The sequence below is a fragment of the Lipotes vexillifer genome, unplaced genomic scaffold (genome assembly GCF_000442215.2).
Source record: "Lipotes vexillifer unplaced genomic scaffold, Lipotes_vexillifer_v1.1 scaffold664, whole genome shotgun sequence".
NCBI classification, from domain to species: Eukaryota; Metazoa; Chordata; class Mammalia; order Artiodactyla; family Lipotidae; genus Lipotes; species Lipotes vexillifer.
The window spans coordinates 371,715-393,994 of NW_006782421.1; the positions used below are offsets into that span (position 1 = coordinate 371,715).

The window sequence follows — 22,280 nt, forward strand, 5'->3', positions numbered from 1 at the left end:
TGCCCCCGTGCCCCCGTGAAAGCCTGTCTCTCCTCCCTGCAGGTTTGGACGGCACTCCCACGACGAAGTCTCCATCCTCTCGCCTCTCTCCCAGTGCTGCCGGTGAGCGTTCCGTTCAGGGACGGGTCACAACTGTGACACTTCGTCCTGCTTGCCACCAAGCTGCGCAGGTCATCGGTTTTCACTGGCCGAGGATGTGGGTGTGGGTGGGTAGGATGACAGGAACCACCTCATTCCTGGTGCTACAACCACAGAACTGTCCCCAGCACTTCTCACACCTTCATCTCTCAGCAGATGACTTAGGATCTAATCTTTTCAAACCTCTCGGTCGCCCGCTTTAAAAACACACTCAGATCATCACTCACTTTTTGAAGAGCCCGACGGCCTCTGACAGGACTAACCAGACCTCTGCTGCGCCCCGCACTCACGTAAGCTCATAGGTACTACTGCCTGATCATCAGCTACGCAAAATCCTGACTGAAGTCCCATAAACTCATGTCAGATTAAAGGAAGTCCTCAGGCCTCTGCCTGGCCCGCATTTCTCCAGAGAATCTCTGCCCTGCCTCTACACCTCTCTGGTGTTTCAGCCGAGCTGGTCAAGATCGTCCACCTGCTCAGCTGCAGTGTCCGGAGCTAAGTAGAAACACGTGGCCCACACATAGCAAAATGGTGTCTATTTCCAGCTGGAAAACTCAGAGCAGAGCCTGAACTTTCTTTCTCCACTTCTTGGGGTAACTTACGTGTGCCTCCCTCCCTACCCACTTCCTCTCTTCCTGAGTTAGGAAAGGCAGGAGTTGTGTGTGACAATGCGTGGACACCTAAGCTGCTTACACATCTGAGTCCAGGTCACATTCCCACATACAAAGAAATCAAAATCCTAAAGGCAAGGTTGGCCCTACCCCATTTCCATCCCTGATTTTAGAATCTGACAGAGAAATCAGAATTACAAAGTCGAGCAGAAACAACTTGGAGCCCGGCGGTACCCGCAGCTTCTGAGACGGCAAACATCTTCATCATTTCACCTGCTGGAAACTTCTCTCGTTAGCTTTCAATTTCCTTATTACACAGCACTTCTGTTTGGATTCCCCGAGGAGCAGCAGATGCTTGGCGGGACCACTGGGCCAAGGACCGCCAAGTCCTATAGCTGTCACCCTTCATCCATTCCCTTCTTACCGGGTTTGCATTAAGACGTGCCTGAGAAGACACTGGGGGCGAAGGCTCTCCAGACCTCAGCCCCCACCACTGTCGGCGGGGAAGGAAGTAAGTTCGAGAAGTTTCTTTCTTTACGTTTACTTACTTGGTCCCCTGACTTTGTCCTTCCAGAATAAAAAGGAAAACACTCTCGCACCTGCAGCTGCTGGCCCAAGCCGACTACAGACTCAGCGACGTAATGAGGGAGTCGCTGCTGGAAGACCAGCTCACGCCTGTGCTCACAGAGCCGCACCTCCTCGCCCTGGATCGCAGGCTCCAGACTGTCCTCAGGACCGTGCAGGGCTGCATAGAGGCCCACGGAGAGCACAGCGTCGTGGCCAACGGCCCCACGGGACAGTCGGCCCCAGACTCTGGCCCCACCTAGGGGCTGGACGAGTCCAACCTCGGGAACTACGCCTGGAGCCCGCGGTGGACTCTGGAGTGTGGACCACAGTGTCCTCGCGGGCCCCAGCCAGGCTGGGGCCTGGGTCAGGAGCTCACGAAGCAGGCAGGGCGCTGGGATGATTCCAAGAGCAAAAGAAGTGGGACCCACTGCACTTTCCTACTTGGAGCACTGCCCTGGCTCCCTATCTCCCCAGAAGCTCTGCTTCAAGGCCACAGACCACCTGCTGAGCCCACTGGGAAATCTGGACACAGGACAGGCCTGGAAGCCTGGCTCCCAGGAGAGAGCATTAACTGTAACAAATAAAATTACGGGACATCAGATGGACACCCCTAGATCTTTATTACATCTACAAGGATAATTCCCGATCCAGATTAATAAACATCTGGCATCTCACAAGCAGAGCCCCCCCCCCAAAAAAACCTAAATATGGTAACTCCAACTGGTTCAAAGTAGTCTGCACACTTTCTATTCATATTCTGAACACTGTGGCCCAGTCTGAACACAAAAATCCCTACTGACTGGTCCTAAAGTAATTTCTCAGAAGTGTTATTACAAGAGGTGAAAATAACATAGGGGTTTGCTCAGAGTATCAGAGAAGGGATATTTCAATCCGAAGAGTAAACATCAGTTGAAATAACATCCAGGCTGTCAAAGCTGGCATCCGGTAACAACAGAAGGCAAAGCTACGGTGGCCCTGAAGGTGGGACAGCGGAAGAACGGGTCCAGCAGGTACGTGAGCCTGGACTCAGCAGAACAGCCAGGGCCGACCCGAGCCCACCGGTGAGTCCTCCTCCCCTAAGGTTCAGGAATTGTGCCCCACCCATCCCCAAGCGCAGCAGGGCTGTCTGGAGAAGCCTGGCACTCCGGATGCCACTCCCCTCTGCTCACTCAGAAAGCACTAAGTCAAGTTTACTTTCCAAGCCTCCCTCAAAAGTGGGCATCTCAGGGGTTTCCTGTCTCTTCAGCCTCCTCCCTGCTGACCTGCTCGTGTCTGAACAGGAGGCTGTTTCTTATTCAACAATCCATGAAAACACACAGGATAGGCGTGTATTCACATTAATCACTCAGCAAGGAAAAACGGCTGATGTCATCAGCTCAGCTTTTCTGGTACAGGCCAGAGGAGCAAAAACCAGTACGAGTGGGGTGGGAAGAAGCTGTCGCTAAAGCGGGTAGCAGGTCAAGACGCCTCCAGACGTCCTCCAAGACTTCCGCCGTGTGCCAGAGACAGAGGCGCTTCCGGCCCAGCCCGGCTGCCCCCATCACTGGTGCGCTGCCCCGGACCTACGTCCCCGTGACAGTGATACCACTTCCATTCATGGAGCTCGTTCTGCACGTGCGAAAGTCAAACGCAGGCTTCCGATCCTCCCCGACAGACAGAACCCCTGACCCCCCCAACGTACCTCCAAGAAAACTCAGGCTCAGGCAGGTTAACTAAAATCACGCAACTTAAATGATTCACAACTATCCCAAAGCGTTCTTTCCACTGTAACACAAAACTCAACAGCATCTCACCCAATTTATGCAGTTGTATTTGTTGGCTTTAAACCAAATATCAGTCCTCAGTAGGAGGAAGCTCAATCCCAGAGCCTCGCGTTACTGAGGCTTCTCTGCTGCTGCTGCTCAAGGCCTCCCGCTTCACAGATGGTTTCCTCTACTTCAAGCGTACGTTTCCTCTTGGAGGGGGAACCAGGTAATCACACACAGCGGAGCGAGAGGAGAATATTCAGGCGAAGGTGTTCAGAGACTATAGCACAAAATGGTCTGAACTTCCAAACTGCAGAGGCTCAGGAAGGCAGGCCCAGCTCCACCTCGACCCGGCCTCTTCCGTGACAACGGACTAGTTTTCAGGTGGCCTATAATAAAAATGCTGGCGTACTTTACAGACTGAGAGTAAGAGAACTGAGTTTGACCACAGTATGTCGCACACCTAGATATCTCATTATTCACCCATCCATTATTTTTTCACTAATACCAAAATTAAGCCTCTACCATTTGTCAAAAATACCAGAAAACAGAAGACCCCAGTCTTAGATCAAGTTCTTCCAACACGCTCATTTTGGACCACTGTTCCAATTTTCCACGACGTAAAAACTCTCCTGTCTCTATGTTAAGAACTTTTCGTGTTTTCCTGTCAGTACTACTGACAGCAAACTAAAAAATGAAAGGCAACCGACAGCCCACGAGCTGGTGGAGAAAGGGGTCTGGAGGAACTCACTTAGCCTCCCCCAAAGTCAGGACGACAATCTGAGTCTGAAGACGGTAAAAAGGGTAGTTGATTCTCTTATCTGTGGTAGTTTTATGGTTGATGAGTCCACCAAGGACACGGAATCAGCAGACGGCCGCCTTCCCCTGGAAGCAATACAGGGCTGTAGGTTCCTGTGAGAGCCTCTGGTGACATTCCTGTCAACCTACCAATACACCATCTTGATTCCTGTGTTACGGTGTGTTGAAGACACCTCAGTTAGTATCCGCTGTTGCTTCACGAACACTGAGCTCGGCCAACGGCACTGCCGCTCACACCTGAGGGAAGCTAGCTAACACGTACCCCTCTAGAGACCCACCACAGCCGTCTCACCCTCGGGACCCCCAGCCAGGACACGAGCACTCCTCTGGGGGTCACTTTAAATAGAGAAACCACCAACAGGAAGTACAAAAATGCAAAAAAGTGGCACTAAATAGACCAAAACAAGGGCATCTGATTTCAGCTGAAACAAGAAGGCCGAGTGTGCCCGGTCCTCCGCCAGGCACTCACGTGTCGGGAGACGCGGGCCCCTCTCCACTCAAGTCCAGGAATGACTGTGACAGTGCCGGGAGTACTGATTTGGGGGTTACAAATGAATTTCAGCAAGTACGCAAATTTGCAAAGTTTGCCAATATAGCATCCACGAACATCGAGGACCAACCGTAACTGACTTTGAGGCTGTCAAAGATGATAAAAAGCCCTCCATCTAGTGGTGACTTAGAAAACCACAAAGCTACTTAAGCTACACTGGCAGAGAGCTTTCGCAAAACGAAAAAATTCTGCTCGTTAGTGGTTTGGGTTTTTAGGCAGCATCAGGATGCAGTCACAGCTCCGGACTTCTGTCAGTCCACAGATTTTAACTTTATACACACACAGTAACACTGACTGCTGTGTGAAACTCCTCAGGGTAAGAAGGGAGAGATTTACCATTCTCCCTCCTATGTTCTCTCCACAGTCTTTCCTGATGGCTATTATGATGGTGACCAACACACTGCTGTTTTAGTAGTTTTAGCCCATCTAGAAGGACACTGCCAGGGCCTAACGAAAATACAGAAAGGGTTCAGCTGTTCAGCTGTGGTTGGAGAGAAACAAGCAAAATATTAAGAAAACTAGCATCAGACTCTACTTCAATCTGACACTGTCAATATTTGAGTCATTAAAATACAAAACGGGATTTCATATAAGCCAGTGCTTTAGAGGGAAAATTAAACTACAACCAGTACAGTCAACCCAGGAAAATGTTCTTCAATTATATTCTGTTGTGACTCAAAAGGTCCCAACTCCAGCGGGTTGAGGGAGGGGATTACTGAATCTGGACAAAGTGCATGTGTTACAAAGCAGCACAACTTAAGCAACGTTCTGGGCAATACAACGTTATCTCCAGCTTCACTGGATGTAAAGAAATTCATTCCAATATGCTAATGAATTCAATTTAATCGTCCCCGCCTCAGAAATCTGAGAAATGTTAGAATTGACTTTATATGTATGCAAAATATAGAAGCATACCTAAATATATGAATGCACATATTAAATTTAAACCAAAGAGTATGCTGACCTAGAAATGACATCCCCCATTAAGTGTGGGAAAGTTCCAAAGCCAGAGAACCAGTCTACCCTCAATAAAAAGGAAATCTTTGACCTCTGATTTAATGTTTTCCTTCCATGGCTCAGTACAGATCTGCTACATATCAATTACCCTTAAAGAAAGGTTTTTAGATTCATTCTTTGACAAACTGAACTGGAAAACACTGAAAACAAACATATTATTCCTTCAAAACACCGATCCCCTAATTCACTTCCGATTTTCATTCATGCCCACCGGATTAGCAGCTTCGGGGGTGGTGGGGGGGAGAGGGAGAAGAGAAGCAAAGGAGAAAGGGAAGAAAAACTGATTCGTTAGAGAATTAAATTATTTAATCTTTTTTATTACTTGACCTACCATTAAGACAATCCATAACAAAGAGAAGAGGGTATATTAGCACACACACTATAATCAGACTAGTGACCAGGAAACAATACAAAATGGTCCTTTGGCCATCTACGCTTTCTAGAGCAGTGGAGCTCATAAATCCACTTACCAAGCCCAGAAACAATGACTTCTAAAGCCTTGACTATCCACTGAGACAAATGGTGCCAATCGTGATTTCTCACATAGACTGCACAAAGATAAGGCTTTAAATGTGATCATTTTTAAATTCAGACTTAAATTTCCTTAGATTAAAAATTACAAAAGGGAGTAAACAGCAAAGCCAAATGATTTAAGAACAAAACTCATTTAGAAATCACTGTTATGAATCTAAATACACATGAGCATGATTATATACATATATGAAACTCTGCAAACTTATGGCATTCTAAATAATTTAGTTAAGTACAGTTTTGGCATTTAAACAAAGATCAAATCAAGCTTTAAGCTAATAAGAACATAATTTTTATTTTTAATCTTTTAAATATAAAAAGCTAAACACAAAATACAGACCAGAAAATCCTCATTTAGTAAAGATTATTTTGAAAGATAAAAAATTTGAAATAAGGTGGCTTTCTATCCCACACTAAAATGTAAATAAAATCTCTTTCCCAGATGTATACTCCAAACTTAGTAACAACCCAAAAGCTGTTCAAATCTATGAAAGAAATTTACCATGACCAATTTAAATTACCTGGGAAAGGGGAAGGAGAGGGGATTAAAAATCAGAGCCAGATGCACACAGATGGAAAAAATGCTTGCAGTTACCCCCAATATAACCCTACATACTATATAAATCACAATGCAAATAAAAGTGCCTACATTATGGAACTGTGAGATCTTGTTTCAAAAAATAACAATAATAAAAATAAACAGTTGGGTATCATTGGTGCACATGGAATAATGTAACAACACATAACCTTGATAAGGCTGGAAAATACTGAAATAAAGTTAAGACTCGAAACACTCGTTTACACAAAAAAGTTTGCCAGAGAAATAAGGTGGTAGATAGGAAAGCAGAACTTTTCTGTAGGATAGCCTTTTAGACCAATTTGAAACACAAACACATCCTACCCCACCCCCCAACCCACCATAAATTCTAGTTGATGTAAACAGGGGAGGAAAGGTTAAAGCAAAGTAAAACACTTCTTCCCAAATCTCCTGCCCCAGTGAACTGAGTGGGGCAGAGCTCCCAACACTGAACTTTGTCCACCTGCCACTTCTCTCTTTAGCAATCCCGCCTCCATTTTTCGGTTACGACATTTAGTCTGTCTCTTCCCAGTAAATCCAATCTCCTGGAATCAGTGCTTAAAGAGCGTAAGAGATTATTATCCTGGACTCAACTGAAGGATAGACATTAACGAAAAACTCTTAAGTTAGCAACCAATAGTGCAGACCTCAAATTCTTATTCTCAATTCAGCATCTGATGATCAACATTTGGCACTAGCTGGATAAATGAAGGTGTACTCAGAATTTGTGAGCTGAGGCAGATGTAGTTAAATCATTACCCAATATTTGCAGCTTATGATCTGGTGTGACCTTAAAAGGCAGGTAGGTATAGACACAGCCACTCCTCAGCATGTTTTAGAATTGGAGAGGAAACAGTAGGAACAAGATATAAACAAAACCAGGCAAAGCCACCTGACAAACAAAAATTCTTGTTAAAAAGAAAAAAACAGAACTGAACAGATCATTTCCATCTGATAATTAGCAAAAATGGGCATTTTTCCACCCTTAAACTAGTTTAAATACAGGCAGGTGTCTTTCTACTATACTAAGATTTTTCTGTATCTGTTTTCCCTAATCCTCAGAGCTTAATGAGAAATCATTTATTCTATAAAGAAATATAGCATATATGGCCACAGTCTAGAATCTGCTTATGAGAACAGGAAGCTTCTGTCACTTGAAAGGCAATCTTGCACGGTTACGTCATGGCTCTACGGTAACTCCTGTGGCGCAGGGTCTGCCCTCACCAGAAAGCGTGGCGCGCGCGGCCCAGGGTGAACACTACCACTGCACAGAGAAGCGGGAACAGCCAAGCGTCCACAGAACTCTTCTATTTATTTAACTGTGTGTGAGCGCTCAGTTATGCTCCAAAATAAAAATGTGCGATAAGAGCAACTTTTAACAGAAACCGACAAGAAGCTGCGATGCCACTGGCCACGTGGCGCTGCAAAGAGGGGCCAGAGAGCAGTCTGCGTGGGGAAGCCTGGACAGGGAGAGGCGAAAGGGAGGCACGGGAAGCAGGTTTCAGACGGACAGGGACACAAAACTGTTGTACTGCTGGATGTTCCGTTTGAGGATGTCCGAGCACGGGCCAAGAACACGTTCAAACCTCGGGCGGTCCAGCTTGACGCACTTCAGTGGGCCACGGGCAACCACGGTGGCAGCGCGAGGACGATTCATCAGCAGCGCGATTTCGCCTGCAGGAGGGGAAAGGGCTGAGAGTAGGCTAGCTCCCTCAGAAACGTCTTCTGAGGGGCGCCCTCCGGGGAAAAGAAAACCGGTATTTTTCCTCCTAGTAACTCAGTACAGGCCACACTACATCTGCACCTCAGGAAAAAAACCAACTGACAGATATGAGACAATAAATTATTAACTGAGTCAAGGTCAAAATCTCACACTACCTCTCTGAGAGCCGAAAACTAAAATAAAAAATAAAATTCAGGAGAAGAAAAGGCAAGACTATGAAAGACTGTGATAGCTCACTGAGAAGTGACTTACAGAAACTATGTGTTTATTGTGAGGAAATCCACATACCAAAATAATCAGAAGGCCCCAATCTTCCCACTTCAACAAATTCTTCATTTTCTGAACGACGCTGTAGCACAGCAGCTGAACCCTGTAACAAAATCACCAAAAAGCAAAACACATTAATACTTTCAAATCCTGGGTGGCATTTTAAATATCCTATGCAATTTTAGCTACTCTGCAAAAAAAAAGGACTCAGCAGTTATTTCAAATCCTCTGTGTTCATGTGATAAAAGGTAACTGAAGAGAGTCACTACAGGCTTGATGCTTATTTACCAGCAGGTCCTGCCAGCAAGTTCTTCTCATCACGCTGAGGTACTTCGAGGGCTCAGACGCGGGTTAGCAAACTGTAGAAGGAGGGGCCAAATCCAAGCTCACAGCTTTTGTAAATAAAATGTTATAGGAACAATACACCAATTCATTTAGATACTGTCCATGGCTGCTTCCCACTATGACAAGAGTTGAGTCTGCAACAGAAACACTACGGCTCATAAATGCCGAAATTACTTACTGTCTCTGGCCCTTTACAGAGAGACTTCCTCGACCCCTGGTTTAAACAACACCGATTAGCATCTACTGAGCCACATGCACAGCGAATCTGCTCTGTGGATCTCCTTGGCTGGCAAGAGTATCTGCTATACATTTCCATGGATTGTGACGATATAAAACATGGTAACATTTAGAATTTAAATACCTGCCTTTGATCCTGTTTTTGCCAAATTAGCCCAAATGCATGATTTTAACAAGAACGGTGCAGCACATCACAGCCTGTGTGCTAAATGGCTGAGTTCTGTTTGGCTTCTGTGAGGAGAATTAATTCGAGTAGGTCAGAATTCGGCTATTACTTCATGCAAAGCCCTCACTTAAAATGTGGTGGCCTGGCCGAAAACCAAACAACGACATTTCAAAGGGAACGATAAGTTTTAAATAAAACTGTTTATCTTAAGAACGGTAGCTGTAAATGAGAACTGGTGTCCCCCTATTCCCCGCCCGGTGCTGCCCCGTCTTTACCTCTAAAATAATGAAGAACTCATCTCCCGGCTCCCCCTGCACCACAATCTTCTGCCCGTCTTCAAACTGCACTGGTTCCAACGCATCAGCTACCGTGAGACGCTCCCACTTGTCCAGAGATTCTAAAAGGCGGGAATCAAAAGAATTTCTCTGCATTATTTGGTATTGCTAAAAATCTCAAAACAAAAGGTATAAAGAAGTCAACCAAAATACTCTAGTAGCAGCTCTAATCCAACACGGCACCCGTCTTCAACTAACTCTCGTCTCACCAAGATCCTCCTGTTACTGAGATGACCCTAGAGCTTTATTTCAGTAGCCCAGTGGCCAGGTTAACCTATACCAACTGCATCCGATGGTACAGGGATAAGAAAAATGTAATCGTTAAGTATTCCTAAAGACTGTCATCAATGCAAATCGAACCTACAATTACAGGACCCAAAAGTAATAGCTCCAGAGATTCAGAGAAATAATGTATCAATTTAAATCCTCAGTAGAATTTATTTACAAAACCAGCAAGAGTAACTAGAAAATAACTTTTGTTCCCAAAGGCCAAACTAACACCCAAGACACTAAACAAATGTAACCATTTCAGAGAAAGGACAAATACGGGCAAAAAAGTCAATTCACTATAACAAAGCAATGACTCAAGACTACATTACCTTATAAAAAATCGCCATTTCCCCTCCCAATGAAGAACAGCTTGCAATAATGTCTCTAAGTCCACATAACAAAATATGTAGAAATGCCTCCAATTACCCTACTTTACTCTAAATTTCCCCACACTTCTAGCATTTTTTCAGAGAAAGCAAGCTAATGACACCTATTCTTTCTACAGAGGAAATGCATTCTTGGAAATACTCACTTTCCCGAACCAAGAGGGAGCAACAGAGAAACAAGTCCCAAGGGGAGTAACTGTGAAAGTCCACACTCAGGAGAACACTTCCAGTCTTTCTGTCTCTCCAGGAGGAATAAGTAACACTTATTCCTAACTTAGAGGTCTGTCATATACTAGCAAATTAAACACACTTTAAAATTACTTCTAACTTAGTCAAACTTCAACTCTGCATTCCATGTGGTTTTTGTTAACCGTTAAAAACAGAAAAAGAGTTGATTAACTGGAGTAATCTTTATGAAATACAATGAGTTTCCTTAAGCATCACTAACACTTCATTTTAACAATTCTCCATGCAATCTTCCAAAACTTACCTAAAATAGACACTTTACTAAGAAACTCCTCATACATCTTGCGCTTTCTCAGCGTGCTTCCCTATAAATGAAAAAAGAAAGTGTAATTCACATCATGCTGTGGAGTAAAAACTACTGTTTCAAGTAAATGAACAACAACAGAGAAGTCAAAGCTTGCTGCTGCTGCTTGATACATGATTGTTTTCTTCCTGTAGAAGATGGTAAGCCCTCTGTTCAGTTCAATCAAAAGCTCTTAGTAACTTGCTCCTAAAAGAAACACCAGGTATATGCCCAAAGAATTCACAAATTAGTGAAGTGTCAAAAAAGCAAACAATCAGTTCTCCAAAAAAACCAAACCAAACCAAACCAAACCAACAAAAACCCAAGTCATATATGTGACTACAGTTGAATATATTTCCAGCCCAGGGTCCTTTTCCACAACCCTGATCCTCCACAGAAGGAAGGAAATACAACTGCTACCATAGAAACAACATCCCACCCTGACAAAAAAAAGTGCCGTAACCCCAAACTAAACCAAAATGTCTTATCTGCAAGGTCTGCTAAATATATCTGGGGGACAGAAAGGGGAAACACACAGCTCCTCTATAATAAACATCCCTTACACAGTACATTGCCTTGGCAATTTATATACTGATAAATATATATGTATAGTATGTATTTATATTATTTAATATTTATTATATAATATGTATCCATTACATAAGTATATACACAATAGATATACGTTATCTCCATCCCCCAGTACAGAAAATTTTCTAAGTACGTCCAACCGCATACTGTCAAACAGCCAGGCATGTAATACACAAATTTAAGAAAGCCATTTAAGATGACTAATGCCATTTACTGGGACTTAAACACCCAAGCTACTCCATAAATTTGTCAGAAAGTTCTCATAGAGTCTAATTACATCAGTAGAACATTCCAATGGTTTTATTACTTCGTTTATTCCTTTACAGTGAGAGGGGACATGAAACCTGCATCACTGCTAACCTCCTTTCCATTTAGAGAAGCTGATGGCTTCTGAGTGGCCTTCAATAACGTCATGCACTCGGAAGCAGCACCTCTCAGGCCAACTGTAATGTGTAAAGATCAGCTAAGGGAAGATGCACTGACTGACAAATGGAGAGATTCGCAAACATAAGCTGACCACTACTGCGTATACACCACATTTGTTTCCCATGTTATTTCTGGCCAAAGTTTTGTTCCAGAAGATCACTGTCTCAAACGGTATAATGAATAATGCTAAGTTGGGCTTAATACAAGCATTCAATCATTAAAAGTAAAAATATTCTCATTTTAATGTGGCGATACTATTTAAACATTAGTTACACAGCCTGGATTGTGAGCCACACTCCAAAACCCATGTATCTTACCATAAGGATTCTTCTATAGCTGTCTCGGTCGATACCCCACAATTTCACATTTGTCTTTGCCTTGACAGTGGCTGCTCTAGGTGTTCCATAAATCAAAGCAAGCTCCCCAAAGCTCCCTCCTTCCCCAACACTGGTTGCCCACTCATTGTTGACATAGACCTAAAATACAAAAGCATTGTTTTTTTTTCCATAGACAAATACTAAGTACTAAAAACCTGCAAACCTTTTTAAGAGGTCAGAATCCTGAACTTGGTTTTAAAAAATAAAATGTGTTACATTTTCGGTACACAACGAGCAAAACAGCTGACTTCTGACAATGAGTTAAGTAAGTTCAGAGTGTCTGTAATTTACCTAGTTTAATTATCTGATAAGAAAAAGGTCCTCTGTAAGGATGACCAGGGCAAAAAAAGTGAACTAAGCATCAATATTAACCATATGTATTTACAGAGCACTGTGCCAGGCACTGTGCTAAGCAAGCATTTTACCTGTAGGAGGTACCGAGTTTTCTAATAATCTTATGGGAGCAACAAGACTTCCAGAACCAAGAAAGCTGTACCAAGTCTCCCAGCTCACGACCGGTCTAGACTCTCCCTGACACCTGTCTTATTCCACAGCGCACACACACGCCTTAACCACTAATCTAGCAAAAGTTCCGAACTGTAGGTCTAGCTAAAGAAATTACCTTTGGAAAGTATCTGTGTCAGTAAAATATTTGGCAAAAGGAATCGAACATACAAGGATGTAATAGCCCTTCAGAAACTCTTAGAAGCAACAAAGATCAACAAGTTGACTTTTAAGATTATCAACATATTTTTGCAATTATTACGTCTTACATCCATCTCTCCTTGATCAATCACATAGAAGTTGTCCCCTTCATCACCTAAAGGAGAGGAGAGCAAAAGAAAGTTAGAAGCATCTTAACTGAAGAGGCACAAAGCAAACCACATTAATGTAAAATAATGAACTCATGTTAGACAGGTGCTGTGAGAGAAGGGTGTATTACAAATTAACAGAACCTTTCAAGAAAAAAAGTCCAGCAATTTATTTTGAAAGTCGTAAAACTGAGTTTTTAGTCATCTCGTGGCAAAGAGTGCCTCTGGGGGGGGAAAAAAAAAGCCACTTGTGTGTACAAAGACATTAAACGCTACATCATCTATAACAACGACAAAACAAGAAACAACTCAGATAGTAAGCAGCAAGTATCAGATTGTCACTAAACAAGAAAATATATGGATTATGAAGACCCATGAAAATCTCGAGAGTAAATAAGAAAGGAAAAAAGAGAGGACACCAAAAGATGAGACCCACGTTACTATATGTGGTCAGAAAAGGGGAGATCAGTAGAAGGCACAGAGCCTTACACAGAGACGGGCTAGATGATGAAGAATATAAGTGTTTTGCTTATTTTCTACTTTATTTTACTCTGTAAGTGGTTAATAAGCAATATAAAGGATATGTGAAATATGTGTGGTTCTGGAATTCCATACAAAGTAAAAATGCATGAATTCCCTTTAACAGTTACCATAAACAAAACTGTATCAGATGTTAGGGAAATATTAGTCCCTTAGGCAAAGTGTGCCTTTTAGCTCAGAAGATTTTAATTAAAAAAAAAATAAGAAAATCCAGTAGTATAACAGAAGGAAAATCGTAGGCTTAAAGAGGAAAACAAACTTCAATAATAATAGTGCGTGCCACAAAAGCAGCCACCCTTACCTTGCTGAATAACAGTCTCTCCAGCAATAAAGGAAACCGGAAACATGGCATCAAAAATATCACTGCAAGGGAGAGAAGGCCTCGCGTTACATTTCATGTGCTGCTTCTGTGGATTTCAAACATTAACCTTAGAATTAAAGCTCCCAGATTTTCAGCCTGGATTGTTATCAGGTGAACAATTACTAAGAGCCTTAAAACTTGCAACAGTGATGAGACTAGTTTGGGACACCAACTGTACTGGAAAAATAGTAATAACAAAGTACCTGTACCTACCTTCTCTCATTATCATCAAGATGTGAAAACAGTACATTCTTTTCAATGGCTTTGGCCAAAGCAGCCATTGTCTTATAATCTTTTGGTATAACCTAAGAAAGAACAGAAAGTCAAAATGACAATTCCATAAACCAAGACCACTTCATGTTTGCAACCTAAATTACAATGAAATGTCAAAAGCTACATTACGGTATTTAAACGAGGCTGCTTTGAGTTAAATATTTTCAACACAACACCCTCGCACTGTCTTTGATCCACGAAGTTCTCAACAAATATTGACTCAATAATCCCCTTTGCCTACCTCTAGGCCTGTGTTTAAAGGCTAGTATTTGGTTCCTAGTCAACAACGGAAGGAACAAACCAAAATCACCTTGCCCAAGGTGATTAGTGAGGCAAAACTAAGCATTTTATGACAATTGGTCATTTTCTAAACTGTGATCAGGTACTGTTAGTCTCACAACCTCTTGCGAGCACAATTCTCTTCCCCCTTCAGGCTAACAGCATAACACGAAACGGCAGACTCGCTCCAAGAGCCAACTGAGACAAATGACGCTTGTAGGGTAAAAGGCTGAAAGCCACGACATGAAGTACACGATGTCAAGAAACTGAAACCACGATTCAAGAGAAAAAGGAGCACTGCCTGCTCTTCTACTGCAAAACAGCAACATGCAAAAGAAAACCCCCCAAACTCACTTACGCACTGCTTCAGAATTACTGTTAGTTATTTCCTCTGATGGCATGCTGTTACAGAAACCTGTTCCCCAAGTACCCAGGAACTGTACAGGATGGAGTACGATCCATCCTGTTTGTGTTTTACTACTCGAAACAGTGCACGCATTCATCAAAGAAGACTGGATGACTACCACGTGGGTCCCAAAACCATGTCCTCAGTGTTCAGATATCAAAACTACCTTCCTCACGTAGGATGCAGCATCTTCCTCCGTGTAGACCTCGGCACTGATGGCACCTCGTCGCCTCCGGCCCTTTACCGCTGGGTTGGGTGGAGGAGGAGAGATTTCATCCTCCCTGGAGTCTGCACGAGAGCTCGCTTTCTGCAGAGTCTGGATCTGTTTTGCCTCCTCCTGAAAAAGATTATAAGTTTATAAAATGAGACCCTTCAGCATGGCATTCTTCAGCTGGTATTCTCATACTCCAATGACGGTCCTTCTCAGTCACTTCAAATCTCTCCCTCTATTACCAAGCTGAAAGTTAAGGGGCAAAGGTCAATTACAAATGGGTGGGGGGAAAACATGGAGAGTCAAGCTTGAACAGAAATACTCTGGAAAGCCTTCACTGTTTCTCAGAGGGTAACAGATGCTACCTTTATTAATGAACAAAAGCCACTGGTACAGGGCACGTAACATGCAAATAAAAAATTATACACTCATTATGATAATATACCGACAATGATTTGTAATGCACTCAACAGTAATGAACTGCAAAACAAAAGGCTGGGAAATTAGTGTGAGATCCCTGCCCCGCCCAAGAATGCCATCTAGGAATAAGCACACAGGCACAGCAAAGTGATAGAAGAATGTCTAGATTACTGTGTTACTCCATTAATTCAGTACGTATTCTCTGGGTCTGCCACACCAAGTCTACACCAGGCAAGGGGAACATAAAAACCAGTAGGAGGACCTCCCTGGTGGCGCAGTGGTTAAGGAGCCGCCTGCCAATGCAGGAAACACAGGTTCGAGCCCTGGTCCGGGAAGATCCCACATACCGCGGAGCAACTAAGCCCGCGCGCCACAACTACTGAGCCTGTGCCCTAGAGCCTTCGAGCCACACCCACTGAAGCCTGCACGCCTAGAGCCCGTGCTCCGCAACAACAGAAGCCACCGCAACGAGAAGCCCACGCACAGCAACGAAGACCAACGCTGCCGTAAATAAATAAATAAAATTAAAAAAAAAAAAACAAAAACAAAAAACACCAACAGGAAAGAGTCCTGAGCCTGTGGAGCTCATATTCTAGCTGGAGTCTCAGGTATAAACAAATAATGCAATGTGATGGTACCTAGAGTTTAACTAAGATCGGACCTAACAATACTTCTCCTAACAGAGCTGGAAGCATTCTTTATGGTCAGGGTGGACACTCGAAGTTAAAACAAAAAAAAGTTTACCCGCTTTTAAAAACTTATTAAACCAATCCCTTTAAAACTGATATCAACTACTTAACGTTCTTATTTTTCAGATCTAGGGCCTTAAAAAGAAATTCCTCTCAGGTCTTCAGTAAAGAGTGAGTTATGCCCTGACGTAAAATCAGAATGAAAAAAGCCAAGAATGGTGAGCTATTTACATTCTCATTCATCTGACTCACCCTCCATTATTTCTCTAAGCCGTCTTTCAAATTCTAAATGAACTCAGCATTTACTATTTCTATAAATTTTTTGATAAAAAAGAAACTGAGGAGCTGCCTACTTTTTCTCCTGCATGCTACTCAGCTCTGCATTTGGCATCAAGACAAATAAAAGAACATATAAACGCAGCAAGGAAAGTCTAGAACGATCACAATCAAGGCATTAATAGTGTTTATCTCTATTACAGACTCATGTTTGATTTTTATTTTTTTATTTTTTGGACGGAGGAACTGGTTTTATTTTTCTCATTTCTCTAGATTTTAATTTTCAATTAAAAACACAGTAATAAAAGCCTATGATAAAAACAACTTTAATATATTTGCATATTTAGTTACAAATGCACTTACCTGTTGACCAACTAATCCAGTAAGTCTACTGCCGGGAATCTATTCTAAAATATGCGTGTGTGTGAAATGACAGATATACAAAGTTATTTATTATATCATTGCTCTTAATAGTAAAACACTGGAAACCACCAAAATGGCCGTCAACATGGAGATTAAATAAACTGTAGTAATGGAATACCATGCACATGCTGGATATGAATTTGTAAGCGCCCATATATTATCCCTGGAACACAGTGTCTTCCTGCGCTCTAGGAAGACAACGAAGTGGGAAGAAGACTTTTTACTGTCATATCCTTTTGTACCTGCAGAATTCTGAACCATGTGCAAATATACAACCATTTTTAAAAAAAATACATTTTTAAAGAAAACCCACTTCATTTTCATTCCGGTAATTCCAGTAAACAGGTAAGGTTTTCCCATTCCATATTAACAGAGAACTTTAAAACTCAAGTCTCCCCCAAAGTCTAAAGTTCAAGAGTATAAATGAAAACACAAATTCTACCCCCAAAATCTGTCACTGATATTTCACAAAAATTTCATGGAAAGTTTCACAAGTAATATCTCATTTGGAACTGTCTTCTATCTAACTGAATTTTTCAGACAATTTTGAAGTACCAAAACCATTTTGATTTTAACACTGTTCCATGGGTTTTCATCTTCAACAACAATCAGCCAGAACCTAATCCTGGTGACTCAGAGCCATTACTGAGATCATCGATTCCTATTATACATTTTTCCGTCCTTTTTCTTGCTGTTGTCTGTTCATCCTTCGGTCAGTCTCCTCCCTCCTCAGTTCTCTCAAAACAAAAACAGACAAAAGAACCCCTCCCAGTCCACTGACTGTCAACACATCCTAGAGTATTAAGCTCCTACGCTGTGCCCACCGCTTACTTAATATGCTTTCAACAATCACTATTTGTCCCCTCCCTGCCCCTGCCATTCCATGCTTCCCTGTAGGTGAAGGTAAACGTCCCCGTCCCACGGACTTGGGGCTGGGTATGTGGCTTGTTTTGCCATAGCATGTCCTCTTGTAAGATCTGACTCTGGCCCCTGCAGCATCCTATCCCTCTCGGCCTTGGGAGCAGCTCCTTCCACTCAACCCCAGAACAAGATACATGGAGCCAAGAAGAGAAGATGGGCTGAGCCCACAAGAGCTGCACATGACCAAGATGTTAGGACTTCTGTAGTAAACGAATGAAATTCGGGGGTCGTACGGTACTACAACATAAAGCTAGTCTGGTTTTCTCTTATTTAAGCAGTTCCCTGATAGTGAACTACTGTAGCGCCAGGCTGCTGTGGGCCTTCCCTGTTTTGAAGTGAAGTGTGTTTCTGGAGACCTGATTCTGAAACTGGTCACTGAAAGGTGATCCCTCTTCTTTTCTTTGGACATCAACAGAAGCCACATCTGATGAGGGGATGAGGTTGGTGAGACATGAAGGGTGTGTCTTTTTATAGGGAGTGTTGAGTGTGTGGTGCTCATTTCAGAGCCTGTACTCTCATAGCCCTGTTTAAGCACTGACCAAGGGGAAAACAAGAAATGATCATTAGTTTCTTTGCACGTGGGATTTTTTAATTTAATGTGTGTTGGCTTCTTTGCCTTTTAATAAAAGTCACAGCTTAACACTTTTTCCTATAATTCAAGGATCTTTGTTCGCTTGCATACACTCCTTTAGCCAGGGTTGAATGTAAATATCTGGACTTTCAAGTAACTAGGTTTTCAACTTTTCAACAGGTCATTGTTCTGTGCATTAGGTGTTAGGTTATATGTGTGAAAATATGGTCAGTACCACTGCTGTACTACTTTTTAAAAAGTTTTCACTGGAGTGTAGCTGAGTTACGACTCCAGTGTGTTCGTTTCTGCTGTACAGTGCCGCACTACTTCTGATCAACTGTATCTACTCAGTCATTTCATTTAGTCAGTTTTATGTACTCATTAAAATAGCTACAAGGAACTACGTTTGGAAAACGAAAACCTGTCAGCCAAGTAAACTTAGCATACAGACTGGTTGTGATAAATTCTACTGATTACAAAGTTAAAAATTACTTCAAGTGCGTTAACTACATTTCTTTTCTGAAGTTCTACTTTAGATGATGATGATGACTGTAGATTATGATTTGGTCAGAATTCCTTTTCTTCCAAAAGGTACAAATCTGCGACACCCTACAGCATCCCCTTTAACAATCGTCAGGGTCATCTCATGCTCTGCCCCATTTATTTTTACCTTCTCCAACCTCTCGAAGTATTCCCTGAGGAATGCCATGGGCCTCTCGGGCCGCGCGGTGCACAACTGCACGATGGAGTCCTTGAGCAGGGCCTGGATGTTGTGCTTCTGCACGTAGAGCTCGCATTCCCGGAGGCTGCGCTCCTCCTCGCTGGCGGTGCTGCCAGACGCCATGGCTCGCTGTGGGGAAAACACACAGATGCCTGTGAAAACTGCTTACAAAGAGCAAATGTCAATTTGGCCTTCGACCTAACAAATTCACTAGACAACTGATTCACAAGGATTTCCTTCTAAGCAGATTTTTTTTTAAACAGGGAGGTGAGGGCTAGGGAGTCGAGTATGTACAGAAATAGCATTCTCTCAAAGTAGTGTTTCACTGAGGTCCTGCTGCACAGGCCCTAGGCTCCGCAGGCAGCCACAGTGAGAAGAACCTCAGCTCCCCAGAGGAAGCATGGGCCACTTATCCCCGGCAGAGGCGGGGTGCTGAGGAGTCAGGCCCTTAAGGGAATTTCATTCAGTTCTCCTACAAAAGAAACCATGATGCCCTGCACAGTGTGTACATGGCAAATGGGGCAGAGAGTTATAAGGGCACACAAGTCAGCTCTAAGTGAAAGCAAGAAAGCACAAGAAAGAACATCTGACATTCCCTATTCGTAACCCGGATCCCAGGGGAGTGTCCTAATCTCACCCAGCAAAGCACTGGAGCAAAGGCTCTGGTTAGCCAACTACTAGCACAATCAACATTTTTTAAAACACAAAAGAAACCCCAGATGAGTTATAAAAGCAACTTTTAATCTCTTTTTACCAGATTCCAGCTCTAGATGATAACACACTTACCCACTAGTAAGAGGGCAAATCCTTAATAGAAAAAAAAAAAAACAAAACCCACATAAACAAAGAAACACCTTACCAAGTAAACGATAAAAGATTTGGACAGGAAAAAAAACATTTTATTCATCTGGACAGGAAAATGTTAAAACATTAAGTTTTAAACTCACATGAAGACTCAATAGATAAAACTGCATTTAGTGAATTTTAGAAGGTTCAAACTACCTCGATGTGAAGTAAAATAAACAAATGTAACAATGGGCATCTAACTTTACGCTGGAATTAAAAGCTTACTAATTTAACAAAAGAGCCATAAACTGTTTTCCTTTCAACTCCTAATTATTAAGTAATTAAGATTAGAAGATAAAAGTGGGGACTCCCCCACTTTGCAACTGAATTCAATACTAGTTGGTCTTTTCCAAATACAATGCACACAAAACCACTGAGATGACATTGTAAATTTCAAAGGAGAAAGAATCAGCAGAGTAAAGAGCTACCGTGCTGTTAGGCATCTTGTTTTGACAACTTTCATGGTAAGGGTCAATAACGAGTAAACTAATTAACAGACCATGAGAAAGTCTGTAGCTCCCTGACAAGCACATAAATTAAGAGGCCACAGAAAAAGACTCATGCTGCTACTTCAGAAATAAACACTCTAATACAAACACACACAAAAACAAAACAAACACAAAACAACACGGTACTTTTGGACAGATTTACACCAGCCCCTTTTCCAGTTGCCACATGAACTGAGAATCCACTTCAGTAGGATTTTCTGCATTTGAAAAGGTACTGTACTGAAAGCCACCGAGAACAATGATCAATCAGATCTTTTTATGCTTCAAAGCATTCAGAACCATCTCAGGAATATCAATACATGTATTCATCGGATCAGAGAAATCATTCGAAGATCAGGTCTGTGGCAGAAATGACAGAACTGGGGCTAAGCGGTGAGACTGGTTTGTTGTTTGCAACAATGTATTTAAAACACCGAAAAGAGGACACCGGAAATAAGGTAGCACATTAACATAAATGCCCCAGGGCTGGCGCAGTCAGGTCACCGTGTGAACCCCGGAATATCCGTATTTCACGGTCTTATTTTTTTAATCGAATACACCTAGATTAAGTCCGTCCTCGTACTTCGTTGTAAAAGCCTAACAATTTAGCTACCCCCGCCCCCAATTATTTAACTGCTGCAAAACGTACAGTGCATTGTCTCTCCTCCTAAGAAAACACTGAGATTTTCTTTCAGAAAGTCGGCTGTGACACAATTCCGTTTCACAGGGATCACATGCGAGGCGTTATGCCAGACACCTTGAGAAACTCGCTGATTCAGGCCGCAGACCCTCAGACCAGCCAGAAGCCCTTCCTGGGGGTCATCCTCGGAGCACCGAGAAGACCCATCTCTCGGGCATCCCTCCTGCGGTGACGCCGTTCGGCGTCGCACCTGCACTGAGCTGCCGGGGGAGGGGGGGCGGGTCACAGGTACCGCGCACGTTTCGGGAGCAAGGACACGGAAGTGCCCTTCACTCCACTTAGGCCACAGTCACGGCCACGAGAGGAAGGGAGGCCCATCCTGCATCCCGCTCTGGTCGGAAGGCCAAGGGGAGACCTGGGGGGCGGGGACCTGGAAAGGGGGGCAGGGAAGAGGGGACAGAAAGCCACGGAGCGGCCGGACGACGACCACCGCGGGGGCGGGGCGACAATCCCGGGAAGGAAGGGGAAGCGCCCGCGGGAGAGGCCGGGGAGGAGGCCGGAGGGAGGAAAACGAGGACCACCGGGTCCCCGGAGCAGCCGGAAAGGCCGGGGGGCGATGGCGGATTCCGGGGACATCTCGCCACCGTCCTTCAGGAGACGCGGGAGGGCGAGCGGGGAGGCCGCAGGGGCGGGGCGGCCGGAGCGGGCCCCGGGGGTCTGGGGGTCGCAGACCCGGGCCAGGGAGCTAGGCCCGCGGGAGGCCCTCTGGAGGCGCCGGGCCGGGAGGCGCAGGGGGTGCGGCCGTCCCCCGCAGGTCGCTCCCCGCGACGCCATCTTGGATCGGCCCGGCGCCTCCAAACGGGCGGCTGGCGGCAAAGCTGGGCGCGCGGTGGCCCCCCCCGAGGCCTCTCACCTGCGGGCGCGCGGCGGCGGGCTCGGACTGCGGTCGAGGCGGCGGCCAGCGGAGCTACCTCAGCGCTCCCCTCCCAGCCCGAATCCTCTCGGCTACAGCTGCTCCTCGGCTGCTCCACCGGAAACGGCCGCGCCGCAGCCAATCAGTGCCCGGCTGCTGACGTCAATGCGCCTCGCTCTGGCCAGAGCCGTCGCCTTGGCAACCTTAAAGGGGCAGCGGCCCCGGGTCCTCCGCCGCCGCTCGTTGAAGGACCCTCGCCCCTCCTCCGCCTAGAATGGTCCCC

The 22,280-nt window shown here is 44.1% G+C and overlaps 2 protein-coding genes across 2 annotated transcripts in view; one reads left to right on the forward strand and one right to left on the reverse strand.

Moving 5' to 3' along the window:
* Nucleotides 1-1,592, forward strand: part of FAM20A (FAM20A golgi associated secretory pathway pseudokinase) — a 45,819-nt gene extending 44,227 nt beyond the window's left edge. Inside the window, exons 10-11 of the mRNA XM_007455266.1 lie at nt 43-102; nt 1,324-1,592. Of these exons, the coding sequence (XP_007455328.1) occupies nt 43-102; nt 1,324-1,576 (313 nt within the window). The 3' untranslated portion in view covers nt 1,577-1,592. The remainder of the gene's footprint in view (nt 1-42; nt 103-1,323) is intronic.
* Nucleotides 1,593-7,848: 6,256 nt separating this feature from the next.
* Nucleotides 7,849-22,121, reverse strand: PRKAR1A (protein kinase cAMP-dependent type I regulatory subunit alpha). Its single transcript, XM_007455267.1, has 11 exons — nt 21,998-22,121; nt 19,060-19,239; nt 15,045-15,215; nt 14,134-14,225; nt 13,861-13,922; nt 12,981-13,027; nt 12,148-12,306; nt 10,775-10,835; nt 9,569-9,690; nt 8,567-8,648; nt 7,849-8,229 (listed from the first exon to the last, which is right to left on the reverse strand). The coding sequence occupies exons 2-11, from the start codon at nt 19,231-19,233 to the stop codon at nt 8,057-8,059; spliced, it is 1,143 nt and encodes a 380-aa protein (XP_007455329.1). The 5' UTR covers nt 19,234-19,239; nt 21,998-22,121; the 3' UTR covers nt 7,849-8,056.
* Between the last annotated feature and the right edge of the window lie 159 nt (nt 22,122-22,280).